General features: G+C 33.7%; 1 protein-coding gene across 1 annotated transcript; it reads left to right on the top strand.

The window, feature by feature from the left end:
• The first annotated feature begins 5,155 nt into the window (after window positions 1–5,155).
• On the top strand, window positions 5,156–5,608 carry LOC125935150 (ATP synthase subunit g, mitochondrial-like). The gene has a single exon (XM_049648843.1). The coding sequence runs from the start codon at window positions 5,179–5,181 to the stop codon at window positions 5,488–5,490; it is 312 nt and encodes a 103-aa protein (XP_049504800.1). The 5' UTR covers window positions 5,156–5,178; the 3' UTR covers window positions 5,491–5,608.
• The last annotated feature ends 13,019 nt before the right edge of the window (window positions 5,609–18,627 follow it).

Below are 18,627 nucleotides of genomic sequence, written 5' to 3'. Positions count from 1 at the left end.
GCCACATCATTACTGCCTCAGACTCTAAGCTACGAGATTCCCTGTCTTCCAGGCAGAACAGATTCATTTTTCTTTTTTTGCTAAGGAGATTTGGACTCTCACAATAATTAACGCCCTTGATGTCAAGAACATACAGTCTCATTTTGTTTAATTTATTTTTATAGAGATTTTTTCTTCATTGCTGACTTTACTGGGAGTCCTTGAGGACTATAGCGCTGACAATTTTCCTTTTTTAAACTATGAGTTATATAGTTTCCTTCTCTCTTTCTTCCTCTTTTTTTCCCCTTCATGTGTGGGCTCTGGGAAAATGAGATAAAACTTTAATCAGTAAATTGGACTGCTTGTTTTAAGCTTAGGAAAAAATTTAAAGGCTCCAAACTATTGTTTAAAATGAGGCTTCTCTTTCTGAATTTCAAATTTCATGCTATGTGGATAATTGAGAGTAGCCCATTTGTGAATTGTGAATTTTAATAAGCAGCCCTATTCCCACCCATGTCACTATGGTACAATTCTTGGATAGTCATTAAATTGAATATGGTTATAGAAAATGATTTTAGAAATGACTGCCAAATGTAACAGAGCTGTACAAGGAAAAAAAAGGTTGCTTCCTTGGTAATTTTTTCAAAATATTTAGTTAATATTTCCAGAATAAACATCAATTTTCAAAATATAGTATCTTGGCCTCTTTAAAATCACATCATATTAAATTTGATTTGATCCATTTGGTCATTTGAGATTTTACCTCCAAAAGCTACAATTCTGACATAATTTCAGAGGTTTTTGGCCAAGTGCAATAGAAAAAGAAAATCTAAAAGAAAATTGAAAAGTAAAAAAAGCTACATAATTTTAGAGGCTAATATTTTTAAGTGAACAATAGTTCTATAGTCATTTAAGAAGACATATACATTGGCTGAAACATTATACACCAAATTATTTAATATAAATTTTAATGAATGATTTTCAGCAGGTTTCTTATATTATGTTTATAGAGACTTTACTGTAACACATTTTCTAAATCATAGCTCCCACCTAATGATTGATAGATTTATTTCAATATGTTGTTAGGAGTATTCAGGCTGAATAATTCATATAGGTTGCTATGTTGCTGCTTATAATCTGTGCTTTGGTTCATTAAATCAAGGAGGACAAGGATATGTATAACAGAAATTCAGGTCCTACAAGTGGACAAAATGGTGAGAGGAAGTTTGATTTTCACTCTAGACTTAATTGGTCATATGTTCTCTATTCCAATAAATTCTTCAATCATGGGGGTTGAGGACATTAAAGTTTTTTAAAGAACATAAGCTTATTTTTCCCCCTGACTATAATATAAATATAATACAAGTTAATTAGGAAACTTTACAAAAGTATAATGTAAGAGGAAATAAAAGTCACCTGTTATCCCACTATCTAGGGTTGATAAATACCAACATTTGTTGTGTTTTTTACTAATCTTATTTTCTCTTTGGAATGTTACTACATATAGTCTTTTATACCTCGCTATTGATTGATTAGCAATAGAAAATAATTCATTTTTGCTTTGGAATATGCCTTTTTATTTATTTATTTTTTAATGTTTATTTATTTTTGACAGAGAGACAGAGCATGAGCGGGGAAGGGGCAGAGAGAGAGGGAGACATAGAATCCAAAGCAGGCTCCAGGCTCTGAGCTGTCAGCACAGAGCCCAATGCAGGGCTCGAACTCACAGACCACGAGATCATGACCTGAGTCAAAGTCAGACGCTCAACCGACTAAGCCACCCAGGCGCCCCAAGAATATGCCTTTTTAAAATTAAAATATATCCGGTAAAAAATTAGAGTATAAAATACAAAATGTGTCAAAGTCTTCCAAATATTTCCTTTCCCTAGAGGTAACCAGGGTAACCAGAGTTAATAGTCTGATACACAGTGGTGAATTGTCTCTTATGCATTTAAGGGTTGTAATGGGTGATATATAAAATAGCTGCTTAATATTCCATAGGGTAACTGGAGTATAATTTATTAACTTCAACTGATAACCTAATGTCAGTTTATTTTCAGATGTTACCTATTAAAAGCATGTTTCAATATGCATAGGCATATGTTTTACAAACTTAAATGGTCCTTTAAGGATTTCTACAGGAATTTTAGGATGGGATTTCTTGTTTAATAGATAAGGATATTTTATGTTTTGATGAATACTTTTGTGTTTTAATGATTTTTTTCTAAACTTTCCTGGGAATTTTGGGGTACCCTGGGTGGCTCAGTCAGTTAAGTATCTGACTCTTGGTTTTGGCTCGAGTCATGATCTCACAGTTGTGAGATGGAGGCTCCCATAGTGCTCTGCTCTGAGAACACAGAGCCTGCTTGGGGTTTTCTCTTTCTCCCTCTCTCTCTGCCCCTTTTCTGCTCATGCTTTCATGCATGTTCCCTCTCTCTCTCTCTCTCTCAATCTCTCTCTCTCTCTCTCTCAAAATAAATAATTAACTTAAAAAAATTAAAAAAATGTTCCTGGTGATTCCATTTATACTCGGTATTTGAGAACGGATTTCTTGCTAATGCTGGATGTCATTAATCTTTTTTGTTTATGCCAATATCATCGTAAAACTGAATTTCATTTTTGTTTTAATTTGTAAAGCTATTATTGTTATTTCTTATATAATTGTTATGTATTAGTATGCTATATGTTATGTATAATTTATTATGACTTATCTGTTACCTATGTTACAAATATTTTCTCTGTTCTAAGCTTACTTATGTCATCTTTAACAAATATACATTTAATTTTTGTGTTGCAGTATGTTTTTTTAGCAACTATTTTTATAAAAGTAATAGCTTATACCTATATAACACCATGTACCAGGCAATATTCTGAATGCTTTAAAAATATTGAAACTTTTAAAACTCATTTAAGCCAAATGAGGTCCAACTTCTAGGATGTTATCAATGTCATGCGAAATGAGAAAAATGAGGCATAGTGTAGTTGATGCCTTCCTTGAATGCCTGAACATACATGATTAGAAAGTAGCAAAACTAGGGCATGAACCTTGCTTGCAGGCTCCAGGGCCTTTGCTCTTAGACTCTTTGTTGCATAAGCTCTCGCAAAAGAAGTCTAAGTCCTTAGTTATTCTTAGAGTGGCAGGATTTTATAAAATACATCACCAAAGCCATGGGTGTGCTAAGACTGGCTTTATGCAGAGATGGACCATTAATTGTACATGTAGAGACATCTATAAGGGCCTTCTCCCCAGCAAGTTCTCCCAGAGTCCCATTCCCTCAATTATTGAATGAAATCTTGTAATCAATGCTTTTATTCGGAATTTCATAAGATTATCAAAGGTTAATTAAACACATTTAATAACGATAACGTTCTAAAAATTCATTCATTTGGGAGCAGTGACATCAGCCAGATGGCGGAATAGGAAGTCCCAGTATTTTCCTCCAATATAAATGCTGGTTTAACAATGTCATATGGACCAAAATATCTTTATAAGGATTAGAGTATCTGGTTAAGAAGTCACCGTACTGTAGGTGAGCACAGAGCTAGGAATAGCCACATTGAAATGGATAACAAAAGCAATTTCATTTAACCTACATCAGTTCCTTTTCTAAGCCTACAGTTTGGTACCAAAAAGAATACCCAGCCCACAACATATCCTTAGGATGAAAGCAAAGAATGGAGCTACTTCCAAAATTCTAGCTATTCAGAGGACTGTCCAAGGACATAGTTTCTGTCTGGACTTACTTAATGTGCTCACAGAACCATAATAGTTTGGATACCTGGGGACCACTGAAAATAAAGCAAAGTAGGGGGTGGCTACTTCAGCAGGTAAATGGATAAAGAAATCATCTGTCAACAGAAGAATGGATAAAGAAAATGTGGTACATACAGTGTATGTATATACTTACAATGGAATATTATTCAGCCATAAAAAGGAAGGAAATTTTGTCATATTGTACCATGTGAATGAAACCTGAGGACATTATGCTAAGTGTTACAAGTCAGGAACGTAAGGATAAACACTGCATGATTTCACTTATACGAGGTACCTAAATTAGTCAAACTTCTAAAAACAGAAAGTAGAAGAGTGGTTGCCAAAGGTTTGGAAGAGGAAAAAGGGAGAATTACTGTTCCCTGGGTTTAGATTTTCAGTCATGCAAGATGGAAAATTCTAGAGATCTTCTGTACAAGTTGTGCCTATAGTTCAATAATCTGTACTATACACAAAAAATTGTTAGGAGAGACCTCATATGTCACATATTTTTTATCAAAATAAAAATATATTAATTTATGTTCACATTTTGGTGGCTACATTTTAGATAATTTCTGTAGAACAAGAAAACATTTATGGAGTAGAAAGGGAGAGCATAAAATAACAGAACCTTTAGGGACTTAGGAAGCTTGCCCTAAACAGAATAAAAGGTAAGAACTAGGACATCCAAGAGGAGGCCCTGCAAATCACTGCTGCTTTTGCCACATTTTGCCTAGCAAGAGTTCTGTCCTAATTCCCACAAAATGGAATGAAGTTCATGGGCTTGCCGCTTAAGTGGATCAGTGTAGACACCATGGGCAGTTCAGGATTACACATCAATTTATTCCCATCACTTTGCATGTCTTACTGATCAAATTAAATAACCAACCATCAAATTTCCTCTTCATTTTATAACTTCTGTTTACAGGCCATCTGTGTATGCCTCTTTCAGCTATGCTAACTGGTTTATAGACATTTGAAGGAAGGTATTTGGTTAAAATAATGACATTCATTAGCAGTTTGAATAATTGTATAATTTATATGCATATATAAATGTATATGTTAAACCTCATTTCCTTTTGGCAGTAAATAATGTAAAGTACAGTTTTTCCTCTTCCAGATAAAGCTTTGATCATTCTACTGCAACATGGAGTCTATTGTTCTAAATACTTTTGTTCACATAGGCTAGTGTAGAGATCTCATATTTTCCTCCAAAAGAATAATTATTTCAATATTACATGTACTCCTAGAAATTATTGTTTAACAAAGTTATTGTTTCTTGAAAGATTTGTGATAATATTTTTAAATGCCATCTAGCATAAGAAGTTTAAAAGGAAAAATAACCAAGTACTTCACAAGATGAAGTTTTTCAACCTATTCAATCAAGTCTTCAACATGTAGGTGAAGCAGATTAAAACTGTATTGACGGGACTCTCCATCCTCTAACCATGGCCCAGTTTGTCCGTAACCTCACGGAGAAGGCCCCGGCGCTGGTAAACGCTGCTGTGACTTACTCCAAGCCTCGATTGGCCACATTTTGGCACTATGCCAAGGTTGAGCTGGTTCCTCCAACCCCTGCTGAGATCCCTACAGCTATTCAGAGCTTGAAAAAAATAGTCAAGAGCGCTCAAACTGGTAGCTTCAAACATCTTACAATTAAGGAAGCTCTGCTGAATGGTTTGGTGGCCACTGAGGTGTGGATGTGGTTTTATGTTGGCGAGATCATAGGCAAGCGTGGCATCATTGGCTATGATGTTTGAAGACCAATCTTTAACATCTGTCTGTCTGTATTTGGTTTGTTATTTGAGTGTTTTTGGACAATATGTGATCAGACTGGTATTTGAATAAAATAAGATAATATATCAAAAAAAAAACTGTATTGACTCAGAGTATTAAAAATTGTATACTTTACTCAGAAACCATTATCTCTGATTCATTATATAAAGTCATCAGACAGTCATCAATTGAAATGGTGGTAAATCTACTCAGCAAAAGTTTATCTGACAGTATCAAATTGTGGAGTTTCTCATGTTTATTACTATAACAAGAAGATAAGAGCTATGAAAATAATTCAAATGTAAAGAATATATAAATACAATGTACTCAAAATATAACTTTTAAGTTTAAACTCAATTTTGTGGTAATTTTACAAATTTAATATACTATTATATTGTTGTAATATAAATCATTTTGCAACATATGTTTAAAAGGAATAAATGTGAGAATAGTAATTTAAAGCCATAATATTACCTTACACTCTTAAAAAAAAGATGCATTTTCTTTGTCCCTTTACATTTTCATGAATTTTTATGTCTTTTGCACATGGACAGTGTATTGTCTCAAAATTTCCTTTTCTCTAAGATTGCTTAGTTACAGTTATTTTACTCTGGTAGTATTTTGGTGGTATTTAAGCTTTACTTTTTTAGTGTTATTCTTAAAACAGACTTAATTTTGAAAACTGAAGAGGGCTGAGAAAGAGTAGAGACCATTGGACCATGCCCATCTTCATCTGCAATTAAAAATCATGTATGAGAACATTTTGCACGATAATTATACATAAATACACACACACAAACACACATAGAATTTAAGGCTGAAAGGGACGTTAAGTGATCATCCAATTCAATATGTGAATACATATTTATAAACATAAAACACACATGTGCTCTCTGTAGGCTCTGGCCCGGGTATTTCAGCCTTGGAATGCACACTCACTAGAATTAGAATTGAGCCAGACCACCCACAAAAGGAAGGCCACCCAAGGGAAAATTCAAGACCTGGGCAAGCCAAGCTGCCAGGCTTGCCTTGTGAGAACAGCTGGCCATCTCAACACCTGCTGCCTAGTTCCAGACAGCTGGGGCTAAGGCCACAAGACCCAGCTGCTTTTAGGATGGGCACACACAAAGACCACTGCTGCTTGGGCATCTGTCAACTCTTGCTATATTTGGTGGAGGAAGTTTGGCAGGGAGTTGTGTGGTCTACCGACTAAAATTTAGGCTGATTAGTCACAAACCAGAATCATAAAATCATAGGGCTGGAAGGAATCTCCAGTGAAGGAGGTCTCAAACTTTCGTGTGAATTAGAATAACATTGGGAGTGTCCTAAAAATGCTGATTCCAGACCTCATACCTTAGAGTCTTATTCAGGGGATCTCTGAAGCTATTTGCAATTTGCATTTTTCAGTAAGCCCCTGAGGTAAATGGAGATACTGTATTTAACCAATATAGATGAACCAAGGGTTTCATTCTAATTCAATTAGAATTCTAATTATAATTCATTCTAATTCGTTGAGGAAATGTATGGTTTGTGACTAATCAATCCATCACCTGGGATGTTTGTTAAAGATAAATATCACCAGTCCTTATTTACTTAAAAGTTACGGTGTGAATCTACCTTAAATTGGGAATTCACCACCTGCTAAATAGATGAATATATGAGGATCATTAAAAGTGACTCTTTTTATATTTCTTACTGGTTAAATGGAAGGCATGAGTTTTATCATAAAGGAAAAAATTATTTATACATATAGAATTTTCTGTTTTTTCTTTGTAATGGAAATTAAGAACCTGATGAAATTAGGGATAAAGGTGTTAACTTGATGTACATACCTTTTTATATTCCTTTTTCTCTTGGTATTACTAAACCAAAAGCTTTAAGGATTTGAAGTGGAAATATAATCTCATAATATAACCTAAAATGTGATAAAGTGAACTCTCCTATTGATAAATTAGATATTTCTGTATGGCTCAAAGGGAAACAGACATTTTACACTGGTTTTTCTAGTGCGAAAGGAGAGTCAGTATGCTGCCCCTATCATATTTTCAGAAAGTGGTCTGCCCAAGGATGAGTACTTTTGAGAATCTGTATTCTTTTCCCTTCTGTCTGAGGATTTTACCCAGGCCTCTGGGTTGTGTGTGAACCACCTAGAATTATACTTACATGAAACACTTTTCTAGAGAAGTTCATAACTTTCATCAGAATCTTAAAAAGTAAAGAGATAAGACTTACTTTAAAAGTAAGCAAAATAATTCAGTGAAGAAATGGGCAGAAGACATGAATAGACACTTTTCCAAAGAAGACATCCAGATGGCCAAAAGACACATGAAAAGATGCTCAACATCACTCATCATCAGGGAAATACAAATCAAAGACACACTGAGATACCTCCTCACAGTGGTCAGAATGGCTAAAATGAACAAATCAGGAAACTATAGATGCTGGTGAGGATGTAGAGAAACGGGAACCCTCTTGCACTGTTGCTGGGAATGTAAACTGGTACAGCCACTCTGGAAAACAGTGTGGAGGTTCCTCAAAAAATTAAAAAAAAGAACTACCCTACGATCCAGCAATAGTATTACTAGGAATTTACCCAAGGGATACAGGAGTCCTGATGCATAGGGACACATGTACCCCAATATTTATACCAGCACTTTCAACAATAGCCAAATTATGGAAAGAGCCTAAATGTCCATCAACTGATGAATGGATAAAGAAGATGTGGTTTATATATACAATGGAATACTACTTGGCAATGAGAAAGAATAAAATCATGCCATTTGCAGCAACGTGGGTGGAACTGGAGAATATTATGCTAAGTGAAATAAATCAGTCAGAGAAAGACAGGTATCATATGTTTTCACTCATATGTGGATCTTGAGAAACTTAACAGAAGACCATGGGGGAAAGGAAGTAGGAAAAAATAGTTTCAAACAGAGAGGGAGAGAAGCAAACCATAAGAGACTCTTAAATACAGAGAGTAAAGTGAGGATTGATGGTGGGTGGGGGAGAGGGGAAAGTGGATGATGGGCATTGAGGAGGGCACTTGTTGGGATGAGCACTAGGTGTTGTATGTAAGCCAATTTGACAATAAATTATATTTAAAAAAAAAAGACTCACTTCATCTAATTAGATGGCAACCGAGCTTTGAAGTCACCTAATACCATATTTTTTTCAAAGAGAAATGAGGAAAAGCTATATATAACTTTCATCTTAGTACATATAAGCTCATCCAGAAAAGAGCAGTGTTGTGTGCATGTGTATGTGTCAAATAAAACAGTCAATTCAAATATATTGTTTAGTTTATTCAATATTTTAAGTGCGACATGATGGCTTTGTATATATGCTTTGCAAGACTTGAAATCTTTGTGTAGCTAATTGGTAGCTTTCTTGTCATACAACAATGTCATATATGTTTCCCTCTCCTACTTTGATGCAGTTGGACCTTAACTACTCTTTCATTTAATAGTATGTGTCCTCCTCCCACCCTCACACAGAGCCATGGTCGTGCATATATATTTTGAGGATCCTATTTTCTCTCTCCCGCCTATTCTTGTTATTATTCTAGAATATTTTCTAGAATATAGAATATTATAGAATATTATTATAGAATATTATTATAGAATATATTATAGAATATTATAGAATAATATATTATATAGAATATAGGTTATAGAATATTATAGAATATTTTCTATTAATATAGAATGTCAATATAGAATGTTATTATTATAAAATATTATAGAATATATAGAATAATATTCTGTTATAGAATAGAATATTATTATAGAATAATTAATATTATATATTATAGAATATTATAGAATATATTCTAGAATATTATAGAATAATATAGATTATTATATAATATTATTATAGAATATATATAATGAATATATATTCTATATATATAGAATATATATATATAGAATATATTATTATAGAATAATATAGGAATAATATTATTATAGAATATTATAGAATATTATAATAATATAATATTATTTTAGAATAATTCCAAAAAATATAGAATTAGAAATTCTGCTATAGAAAATAGCAGAATGGAAGTACCAGAATCAGTCAAGTCTGAACTGGATTTTAAAATGTTCCTGCCACATGGAGATATGGAACAATTGACCTTTGTATTTCTGTAGCCCTTAGTTGATGGTTGTGTTTTTTGAGGAAAGAAGGAGAATTTCTCCAGAATTAAAGCTCATTTATAAATGCTATACCTTTTCTATATCTCCCAAAATATATATGATTAGTGAGAATTATTTTAAAATTGTTGACATGCTACTTTTGATCCTAAAATCAGTACTTGAATATTTTTATGTTGTTTTCAAGACATTTTACAGTTTATTAAAAATAATTTGAAATAAAGATCACTTTATTGAACTCACATTCTTAAATTTGGAGGACAATCTATTTCATTTTTGCCAGAGTTCCTCAACATGTGATATGAGCAGCAAGGGTGGGAGCAGGACTATGGCTTCTAACCAACTTTCTCTCCCAATTCCTGCATGTGGCATATGCCTTTGGTCTTTGTCTCTGCTCTTGTCACAGAGGTCCTAAACACCTCAGAATTTCCTGGTTGATAGGAGTGCCTTTTGTAACTCATAACAAGTCCACCACATGATTAAGAATTTGGTACTTTTAGTCTCAACTCATGATGGACCTTTGGGGAGGAGAGAGGGATTGGAGACCGAGTTCAGTCACGTGGTCAATAATTTATTCAGTCATTACATGTACAGAAAGTTCATATAAAACTCCTGAAACAATGAGGCTCCAGGAGTTTTGGAATGGAGAATATATAGATGTGTTGGGAAAGTGAATGCCTGGAGAGGGTATGGAAGCTCTAACCCCTACAACTCTGCCCTAAGCATCTCTTCCATTTGGTTGTTCCCGACTAGTATCCTTTGTAAGAAACTGTAATCATAAATAGAGGATTTTCAGAGTTCTGTTTGTTGACTTAGTAACTTATCAGACCTGAAGGGCAGTCATGGGAACCCCAAATTTATAGCCATCAGTTAGAAGTAGAGGTGATCCCTGTCATCTGAAGTGAGGGCAGGCTTGTGGTATTAGGTTCTTTTTTTTTTTTATGTTAAAGTTTATTCAGTTTTGAGAGACAGAGACAGAGTGTGAGGAGGGAAAGGGCTGAGAGAGAGGGAGACACAGAATCTGAAGCAGGCTCCAGGCTCTGAGCTGGGAGCACAAAGCCTGATGCAGGGTTTGAACCCATGAACCTGTGAGATCATGACCTGAGCTGAAGTTGGATGCTTAATCCATTGAGCCACCCAGATGCTCCTTAAGTTCTTAAACCGGTGGAGTCTGATGTTAACCCTGGTTGTGAGTATCAGAGTTGAATTTAACTGTTGGACATCAAGTTGGTGTTGGAGAATTGAGGTTGGAATGCACACATCACAAAATATGAAATTCTATTGGGAAATAGAAATAAATAACGACAATCCTTCTCACCACGATGACTCTGTAATCATTAGCTTTCTGTTAATCTGAACTTCTTGAGTCCTGACTATGTGGATGTCACTCTTATAGAACTATGGCAGTCAGAAAGGTGAATTTGACATGGGTTCTGCAATGGAGAATCTAAATTTACTAGCTAAAGAGATTCATGTTTAAGAGTGATATTTTAAAACAGAAATATTTTAGCAAAACCAAGTTAATATAGAAGTATGTACAATTCAATAATTCCTTTGAGTTGGGTGAAAGCAATGAATGATCATCATCATCATCTTTGTAAATAATGCTCATTTTGATTGATATTTGAAGGATGAAGGAAATTAAAGACATACAAGAAGACTTAGAAAAACTCTTTTCTACCAATATGTTGAAAAATTCCTCACCTACATAAGACAAGGTAGAATAACTAAGAAGATATACATCAAGAATGACAGTTACTTTATCAAAGAGCAGATTCATCCAAAATACCGTTTGTTTTATACTGGTACATTCTATCATTTTATTATGGTACATCAAATTGTAATATTCTACAAATGTATGTTGAAAAAAAGAATAAATAATCTTTATTTTAAAAAGACTTTTGTGGTCAGCACTTTACTGGGAACTAGGGATAAAATGATAAGAAAAAAAGAGTCCTAGTCCTCATCCAATTCATAGTTGGGGGTGAAAAGAAACAATACTCCAATAATTTTACACATAAATATAAAATCATAACTATTATAAGTGCTATAAAAGAGATTATATGAGAGAAACAATGAGAGAAAGTGATAGTAGCAACTGGCTTAGTCAAGAAGGCTTCTCTGAGGAAATGAATTAATTGGATGAAGGAAGCTGGAGTTATGTGCAAAGAGAGGGGGCAGGAATGATAGCAAGAAGGATCATGTGTTAATATGAAGTTGGAGAAGGAAGAAGGTCAAGATTGTACATAGGAAATCATTATCTTAATATCATTAGAGATTCATTGGAGAGTTTAACAGAGGTGTCAGGTGATATGATAAATGTGTGTTTTGGAAAGATACTTTGATGGATTAATGATCATGGACTAGTCACCTAATCTTTCTTGAGAATCACTTTTCTGAACTTAATAACAGAAATACCAATATTACCTTGCAGTGCTATTGTAAACACTTCGGGATAATAGATGTATATGATGCATAATAGAATAATAGGCTCATAATAGATGGTAGTTTTTATTATTGATTAATGTTGGGGTGTTAATGAGGAATAAACTGAATCACAAATGTAACATTCCTAAAAATTGTCTATTTACAACATGCATATTTATATACCCTTCCCCCCACTTCTTTTCGAGTATAGCACATTGGAAAGAGTGTAAGACTTTTAGTTAAAACAATAACAAAAACTTGAGTTAGAGTTCTAATTATGACTGTTAGCTTAGGAAAATCCTTCTCTGAGGTTTAATTCATTCTCTGTAAAGGTGAAATAATAATGTCTGTCACACCTGCTTTAGAATCCTTTAGAGTCTCAAATAGAGTATCAGAAGATTCTCATAACCTGGGAAACTTTAAAGAAATATGTAGTGTTTTCATTATTTGACCTCCTGTTGATATTGGCAACTATTTCAGCCTAACTCTGACAGTAAAGCCATCAATCATTGTGAATTTCCTCCCATTTTCATTAATTATAAATTCATCAATTAAGAAGTCTCGAATTCTTAGTCCAAGTTTCCCACACCTACGTAAGCCTGTCAAACTGTCAATTTTGCATATTACCTCTCAACTTTTCTGGCCTGCAGTGCAAATAAATGATTTATTTTTTTGATACCTGAATGTCCATCAGGAAAGACTATAGTTTTTTTTCTCTCAGTTTAGGTGCTAAACTGAATCACACCGAAATCCTTATTTTTATCTTTCTTGGATTTCTCGGATTTCTGACCTCTTCTCGGAACTACTATAATCTCCTCCTTTATTGACTTATGGAGGAGGATTATTACTTTCACTTTGGGGCCTAACTAACTCCTCTCTAGTTTGATTTTCTGCACTATTTCTCAGATGTTCTTTTAATTCTTATTTTAGGTAAATCCTTAATATTGGTGTATCATATCTCATTTACCTGAGGAATTATTTAGTTTTCAGGCTTATTAATTCTCTGGTTTTCACTTTGTCTTCTTACCTGAGGCTTTTTTATTTATGAAGAGTATAAGAAAACTTATAAACATATCAAGTTTTTGTATTGTCTATTTAAATTATCCTTTAAAAGAAAAGATGTAGATATATTTGTGTTAGAATTGAAATCATGATGAAGATACCTGCAATTTCAATACCCTCTAAAAAGGAATGTGTCACATTGTATAGTTACACAAATGTGCAAAACAAAGGGTAGTACAGTGGACTTGTGATTTACTTCGCATTGTCTTTCATAGATAATATAAATTTTTGGTAAAACATTATATAACCTTAAAAATATGAAAAGTATATGGAAGTCTCCTATTATACTTGAGGTTATAATATGGAAGAAACAAAGCCATCGGTATACTATTTGATTTTTTTTCTTTTTTTTGCTAGAAAAGGATAACCTAGATTTTTTTTGTTTTTGGTCTTTATACTATTATAATACAGCAGGCTCTGTATATATCAATTAAACATTTTGAACAGAAAAGAGAACACACCCTAAAAACATCAGACAGCTAGAAAATGTTCTTCAGCAAAAACAACTGAAAACTATGAATGAAATACATGAGTTTCCTAAACAAAACAAACCAAAACAAAGCAAAGCAAAACAAAACACAAACTGAGAGCTACTGAGACCATATTACCCTTTGCTGCTTTTTTGTGCTAACTTCTCATTGCTTTAACAACATGTAGCTAGCACAGTAGTGTGGAGTCCATGGACATTAAACCCAGAGTAGCACTGACCTTTTTGATTCCAATGACTAATTTTTTTTTCTTGTTATAGTGACGGGAGACAACTAAAAATCTTAGAATCCTTCTTTCCCCTGGAACAGGACATAAGGTTTTCACTGGTCATAGAAGTCAAAATTGGAGTTTGACCTCAGTTTGGCCCCTTTTTTCCTCTGTAGTGGCCCATTCTTCACTGTTACAATTATCTCCAAATGTACAAACAAGAAAAATAACGAACATTTAAAAATTCTACTTTGCACCAGACATCATGCTGTGGGCTTTACATTTAACCCTAACAATAATTCATTGGGACTGGTACTATTATTAGTTTCATTTGTATTAATAGGAACCCTGGAATTATGAGTTTAAATAAATATATTTCTGAGAATCACACAGCTAGGAAATGGCGTGCTGAAATTCAAACTCAGGTCTTGGGTGCCAGGAAAATTAAATTGAGGCAAGAATGACATAATGGGTCAAACAAGCCACCAATAACTAAAACAGCAAATAAGAAAAAGACTTAGAGGCTGACTGTTCCGGAAAACAAAATAAAATAAACAAAACCTTGAGTCTTCAGTGTTGTATAGGAATTTCATTTTTATAATTGGTCTTATTTTCTAAAATACTTGAAAAAAATCAATGAACAGCAAGGACAGGATATTAGAGAAATATGGAGTCATATATTTAGAAATAGCACAACAGATAGCAATGCCTGATTATGGGAGACCATACAATTTACTACATTAAAATGTATAGAGGAATCCCCTATTCTGGTTTTGAAATTTTGGAGGTTCACATAGAAATAAGGTCCTTTGCTGTTCCGTAATTCCACCAGTGAAAGATAGTCACAGGAAAGGTCAAATAAAGACTTGTAAAGGCAGCTGCATTGACTAGAATTTTGTTTCAATATGAAGCTGTGAATATAGTAATATTTGTCAAGAAGCATTAACTAAGGCCAAAAATAATGGTACATGGGGGCAAAAGAGAGACACTAGTAACTAAAATAGAAGTTTAGAGGCTAACCACACTGGCCTGAGTATTGGTGAGACCTTGAGAACACTCCAAACTACAATAAAGAACAGCCCTACAATAGTGCTGTGTAAGCTGTTCCATGGATGAAAGCCATGCTTCATGAACCCTGTTCCATAAATGGAAATTGGGGCTTGGACTGGCTCCCCCGCCTCCCATTAGATAGATGGAATATTGGAACTCTTGATCCAAAGTGGAGGTATACTTAAAAAATATCTTCCTTAAGAAATGGAAATTAATATGCCCAGTCAACAATTTTAAAGGAATGCATTCAATTAATGGAACTATATCTGGGGAAATTTGATTCAAGCTTTCGAGAAATTCAAATGTTAGTCACTTAATTTTAGTAGTTAACTTGGATTGATCTAAAGTTCAGCTATGAGAAAACTAAGAGCTCTAAGAAATTAACTTATGTTTTCATTAAGGCTGTTAAACGATCTTTAGGTTTATAGAAATGTTTAATTCCAGCAACTAATGACTTTTTACTTGTAGTATTTGAAAATCTCCAAGAGTAGGTGTTCTATTACAGAAAGAATAGAGAGGTGTTCATATCAGGTGAGACTTTTTCTCCTCATTTGGGTATGTGCCAATACGGAAATTTTGTCATCTCTTGGGACTCTTCATCAGTGAAAGAGTTATAGTGTATTATATGATCTCTGAGGCATATCTTGCAGATTTTATAAAATTCTCAGCTACTATTCATTAGTTTAAAGTTAATGTTTGCCTAAGTATGTTTTCTGTTTGATGAAAAGAGTATTGTTATCATTAGGAATATTAAAATCGTTTTGAAAATCTTAATGTAGCAAATTTGAGTAGCAGATTTTCATTATTAATTGTTTTTGGTGGCTGATAGTCAGTCCCGAAGGACAGACCTGGCAACCATCGTAAGTAAGTAGCATTGGCATATTTAATCAGCAGCTCTGTTGATATTTGTCACTGCAAATTCACATTAATGCAGGCACCTGTTCAGAATATCAGACACTACTGTGTAACCCTATAGAAAGAAAATCATTGCTAATGTTTAATTGGAATGACTGTTACTAGTTGCATAAACACTCTCTGGCCAATAATTTCAGTCCCAGCTGGAAAATAAATTGAGAGTGCATTGAGAAAGTGATTGTACTAAGCTAGCTTATTGTAGTCATGTAAACAAGTATCAACTGATTTTCCTATTCTTTCTGCATCACTAGTTCTCAAATGTGATTGTACATTGTTATCACTGAGGGAATTTCAAAAAATCCTTATCTCCATACAAATTAAATCTGAGTTTCTAGATGTGTGTTCTAGGCATTAGTGTTTTCAAAAATTCCACATATGATTCCAATGTGTAGAGATGTTTGAAAAATACTATTCTTTATACCTTGATTATGTCTATATGTGAAGCTATTATTAGTTTCCAAAAGCACCTAATTTTAAGAAAACAAAATGTCTCTGGAGGGATGTTGGATAGAGGGGTGGGATAAATGCATAATGGGCATTAAAGAGGGACCTTGTTGGGATGACCAATGGATGTTATATATAAGTGATTCATCACTAAACTCTACTCCTGAAACCATGATTATGCTATACGTTAACTAACTTGGATTTGAAAGAAAGAAAGAAAGAAAGAAAGAAAGAAAGAAAGAAAGAAAGAAAGAAAGAAAGACTAGAAATTGTCTTTTGGTTTTAAGACCATGGAATTCCAAAACACTCATTTTCAAAATGTTGCATTAGTTAGATGCTGCAATTTTACATAATTATCCATTCACATTAATGTTGTTTCTCTATGTTCAGATATTGAAATGAATGTACACATGAAGATGCTAGCTTCATATATATATGAAAAGTTTTGTACCTTATTTAATATATCTTTAAACAAATTTGAGTCTTCATCATACCTACTAAATTAACTCTGAAATGCACTGAACTCTTTAGACTGTCATTAAAATTCTTACTTTTTGCTAATCCCATTTGAATATGTTTATAATTTATCTGATCCTTTTGGTTTCATTTATCTGAGCTATGCATCTCACTTGTTTCAACTTTACTGAAGTATAACTGATAAAATCATAATATATTTAACATGCACATTGTGATGATTTGATGTACATTGTGAAAAGATTCCCCTCATCCAATTACTTAGCATATTCATCACTTCAAATATTTATGTATGTGTATATATTATATGAGAAACTTTAATTTCTCTTTTCTTAGTGATTTCAATTATATAATACAGCATTATCAACTATAGTCACCATGATATTCATTAGATTCCCAGAATTAATTTATCTTATAGCTGAAAGTTTATACCCTTTTCTCAAACTCTCATTTCCCGATGTCCTTGTCCTAGCAATCACTTTCCTATTCTGTTTCTATAAGTTTGACTTTTTTATGTTTTTATTTTTAGATTTCACACACACACACACACACACACACACACACACACACACACACCCCATCTTTTTTATCCATTTATCCAAGATGGACACAGGTTGTTTCCATATGTTGGCTATTGTGAATAATACTGCAATGAATACAAAAGTGCAGCTATCTGTCCAAGATGCTGATTTCATTTTCTTGGGATATATGCCCAGAGCTGAGATTACTTGATCATATGATACTTTTACTTTAAACATTTTTTAAGGAAACTCTATATGGTTTTCCATAGTGGCTGCACCAATTTGTATTTCCTTTTCTCCACATCATTGACAACACTTGTTATCTCTTGTCTTTTTGAGGATAGCCATTCTAATAGGTGTGAGGTAACATTTCATTGTGGTTTTGATTTGCATTTCCCTGATGATTAGTGATGTTGAGCACCTCTTCATGTATCTATTGGCCACTTGTATGTCTTCTTTGGAAAAATGTCTATTGAGTTCTTCTGCCCATTTTTAATCAGATTGATTTTTTCTAAATGTCTATTTATTTATTTTGGGTGGGGTGCAGAGAGAGAAGGAGAGAGAATTCCAAATGGAATCCCTATGCAGGCCTCGAACCTGTGAGCCAAACTCAAGAGCCAGACATTTAATGGACTCCATCACCCAGGCATCTTGTTTCCTTTTTTTTCTCCCTATTAAACTGTGTGGGTTCTTTATGTATTTAAGATATGTGGTTTGCAAATATTTTCTCGCATTCCACAAGGTTGCTTCATTTTGTTGATGGTTTTCCTTGCTGTACAGAAGATTTTTATTTTGATATAGTCCAACTTGTTTATTTTTTCTTTTGTTGCCTCTATTTCATTCTTTTTTTTCTTTTTGCTCCTCTGATTGGGTGAATTCCATTTCCCTGTATTTGAGTTAACTGATCCCTTTTTCCACTTGATCTGGTCTGTTTTTGAACCCCTCTATTGACTAGTTCAGTGCAGTTATTGTATTCTTCAGCCATGTAATTTGTTTTGGCATTTTTGTTTATTTTCTCTTTGTTGAAATTCTCACTCTGTTCATGTGTTGCTCTCCAGACCTTAGTGAGCATCTTTATGACCATTATTTCAAACTCTTTATGAGATAAATCACTTCTGTCCTTTTCAATAAGGTCTGCTTCTGGAGTTTTATTTTGTTCTTTTTTTGGATATTCTTCTTTTTCTTTTTCTTTTCTCTTTTCTTCTTCTTCTTCTTTCTTCTTCTTCTTCTTCTTCTTCTTCTTCTTCTTCTTCTTCTTCCTCTCTTTCTCTTTCTTCTCCTTCTTTCTCTCCTTCTCCTTTCTCTCCTTCTCCTTCTCCTTCTCCTTCTCCTTCTCCTTCTCCTTCTCCTTCTCCTTCTCCTTCTCCTTCTCCTT

The sequence above is a fragment of the Panthera uncia genome (genome assembly GCF_023721935.1).
Source record: "Panthera uncia isolate 11264 chromosome A1 unlocalized genomic scaffold, Puncia_PCG_1.0 HiC_scaffold_17, whole genome shotgun sequence".
Taxonomy (NCBI): Eukaryota; Metazoa; Chordata; class Mammalia; order Carnivora; family Felidae; genus Panthera; species Panthera uncia.
Note: the sequence above shows the minus strand (reverse complement) of the source record. Positions and strands in the feature narration are given on the sequence as shown.

What these genes read in the sequence shown, in the direction of transcription:
- LOC125935150 (XM_049648843.1), top strand. Translation starts at nt 5,179, where the DNA reads ATGGCCCAGTTTGTCCGTAACCTCACGGAGAAGGCCCCGGCGCTGGTA.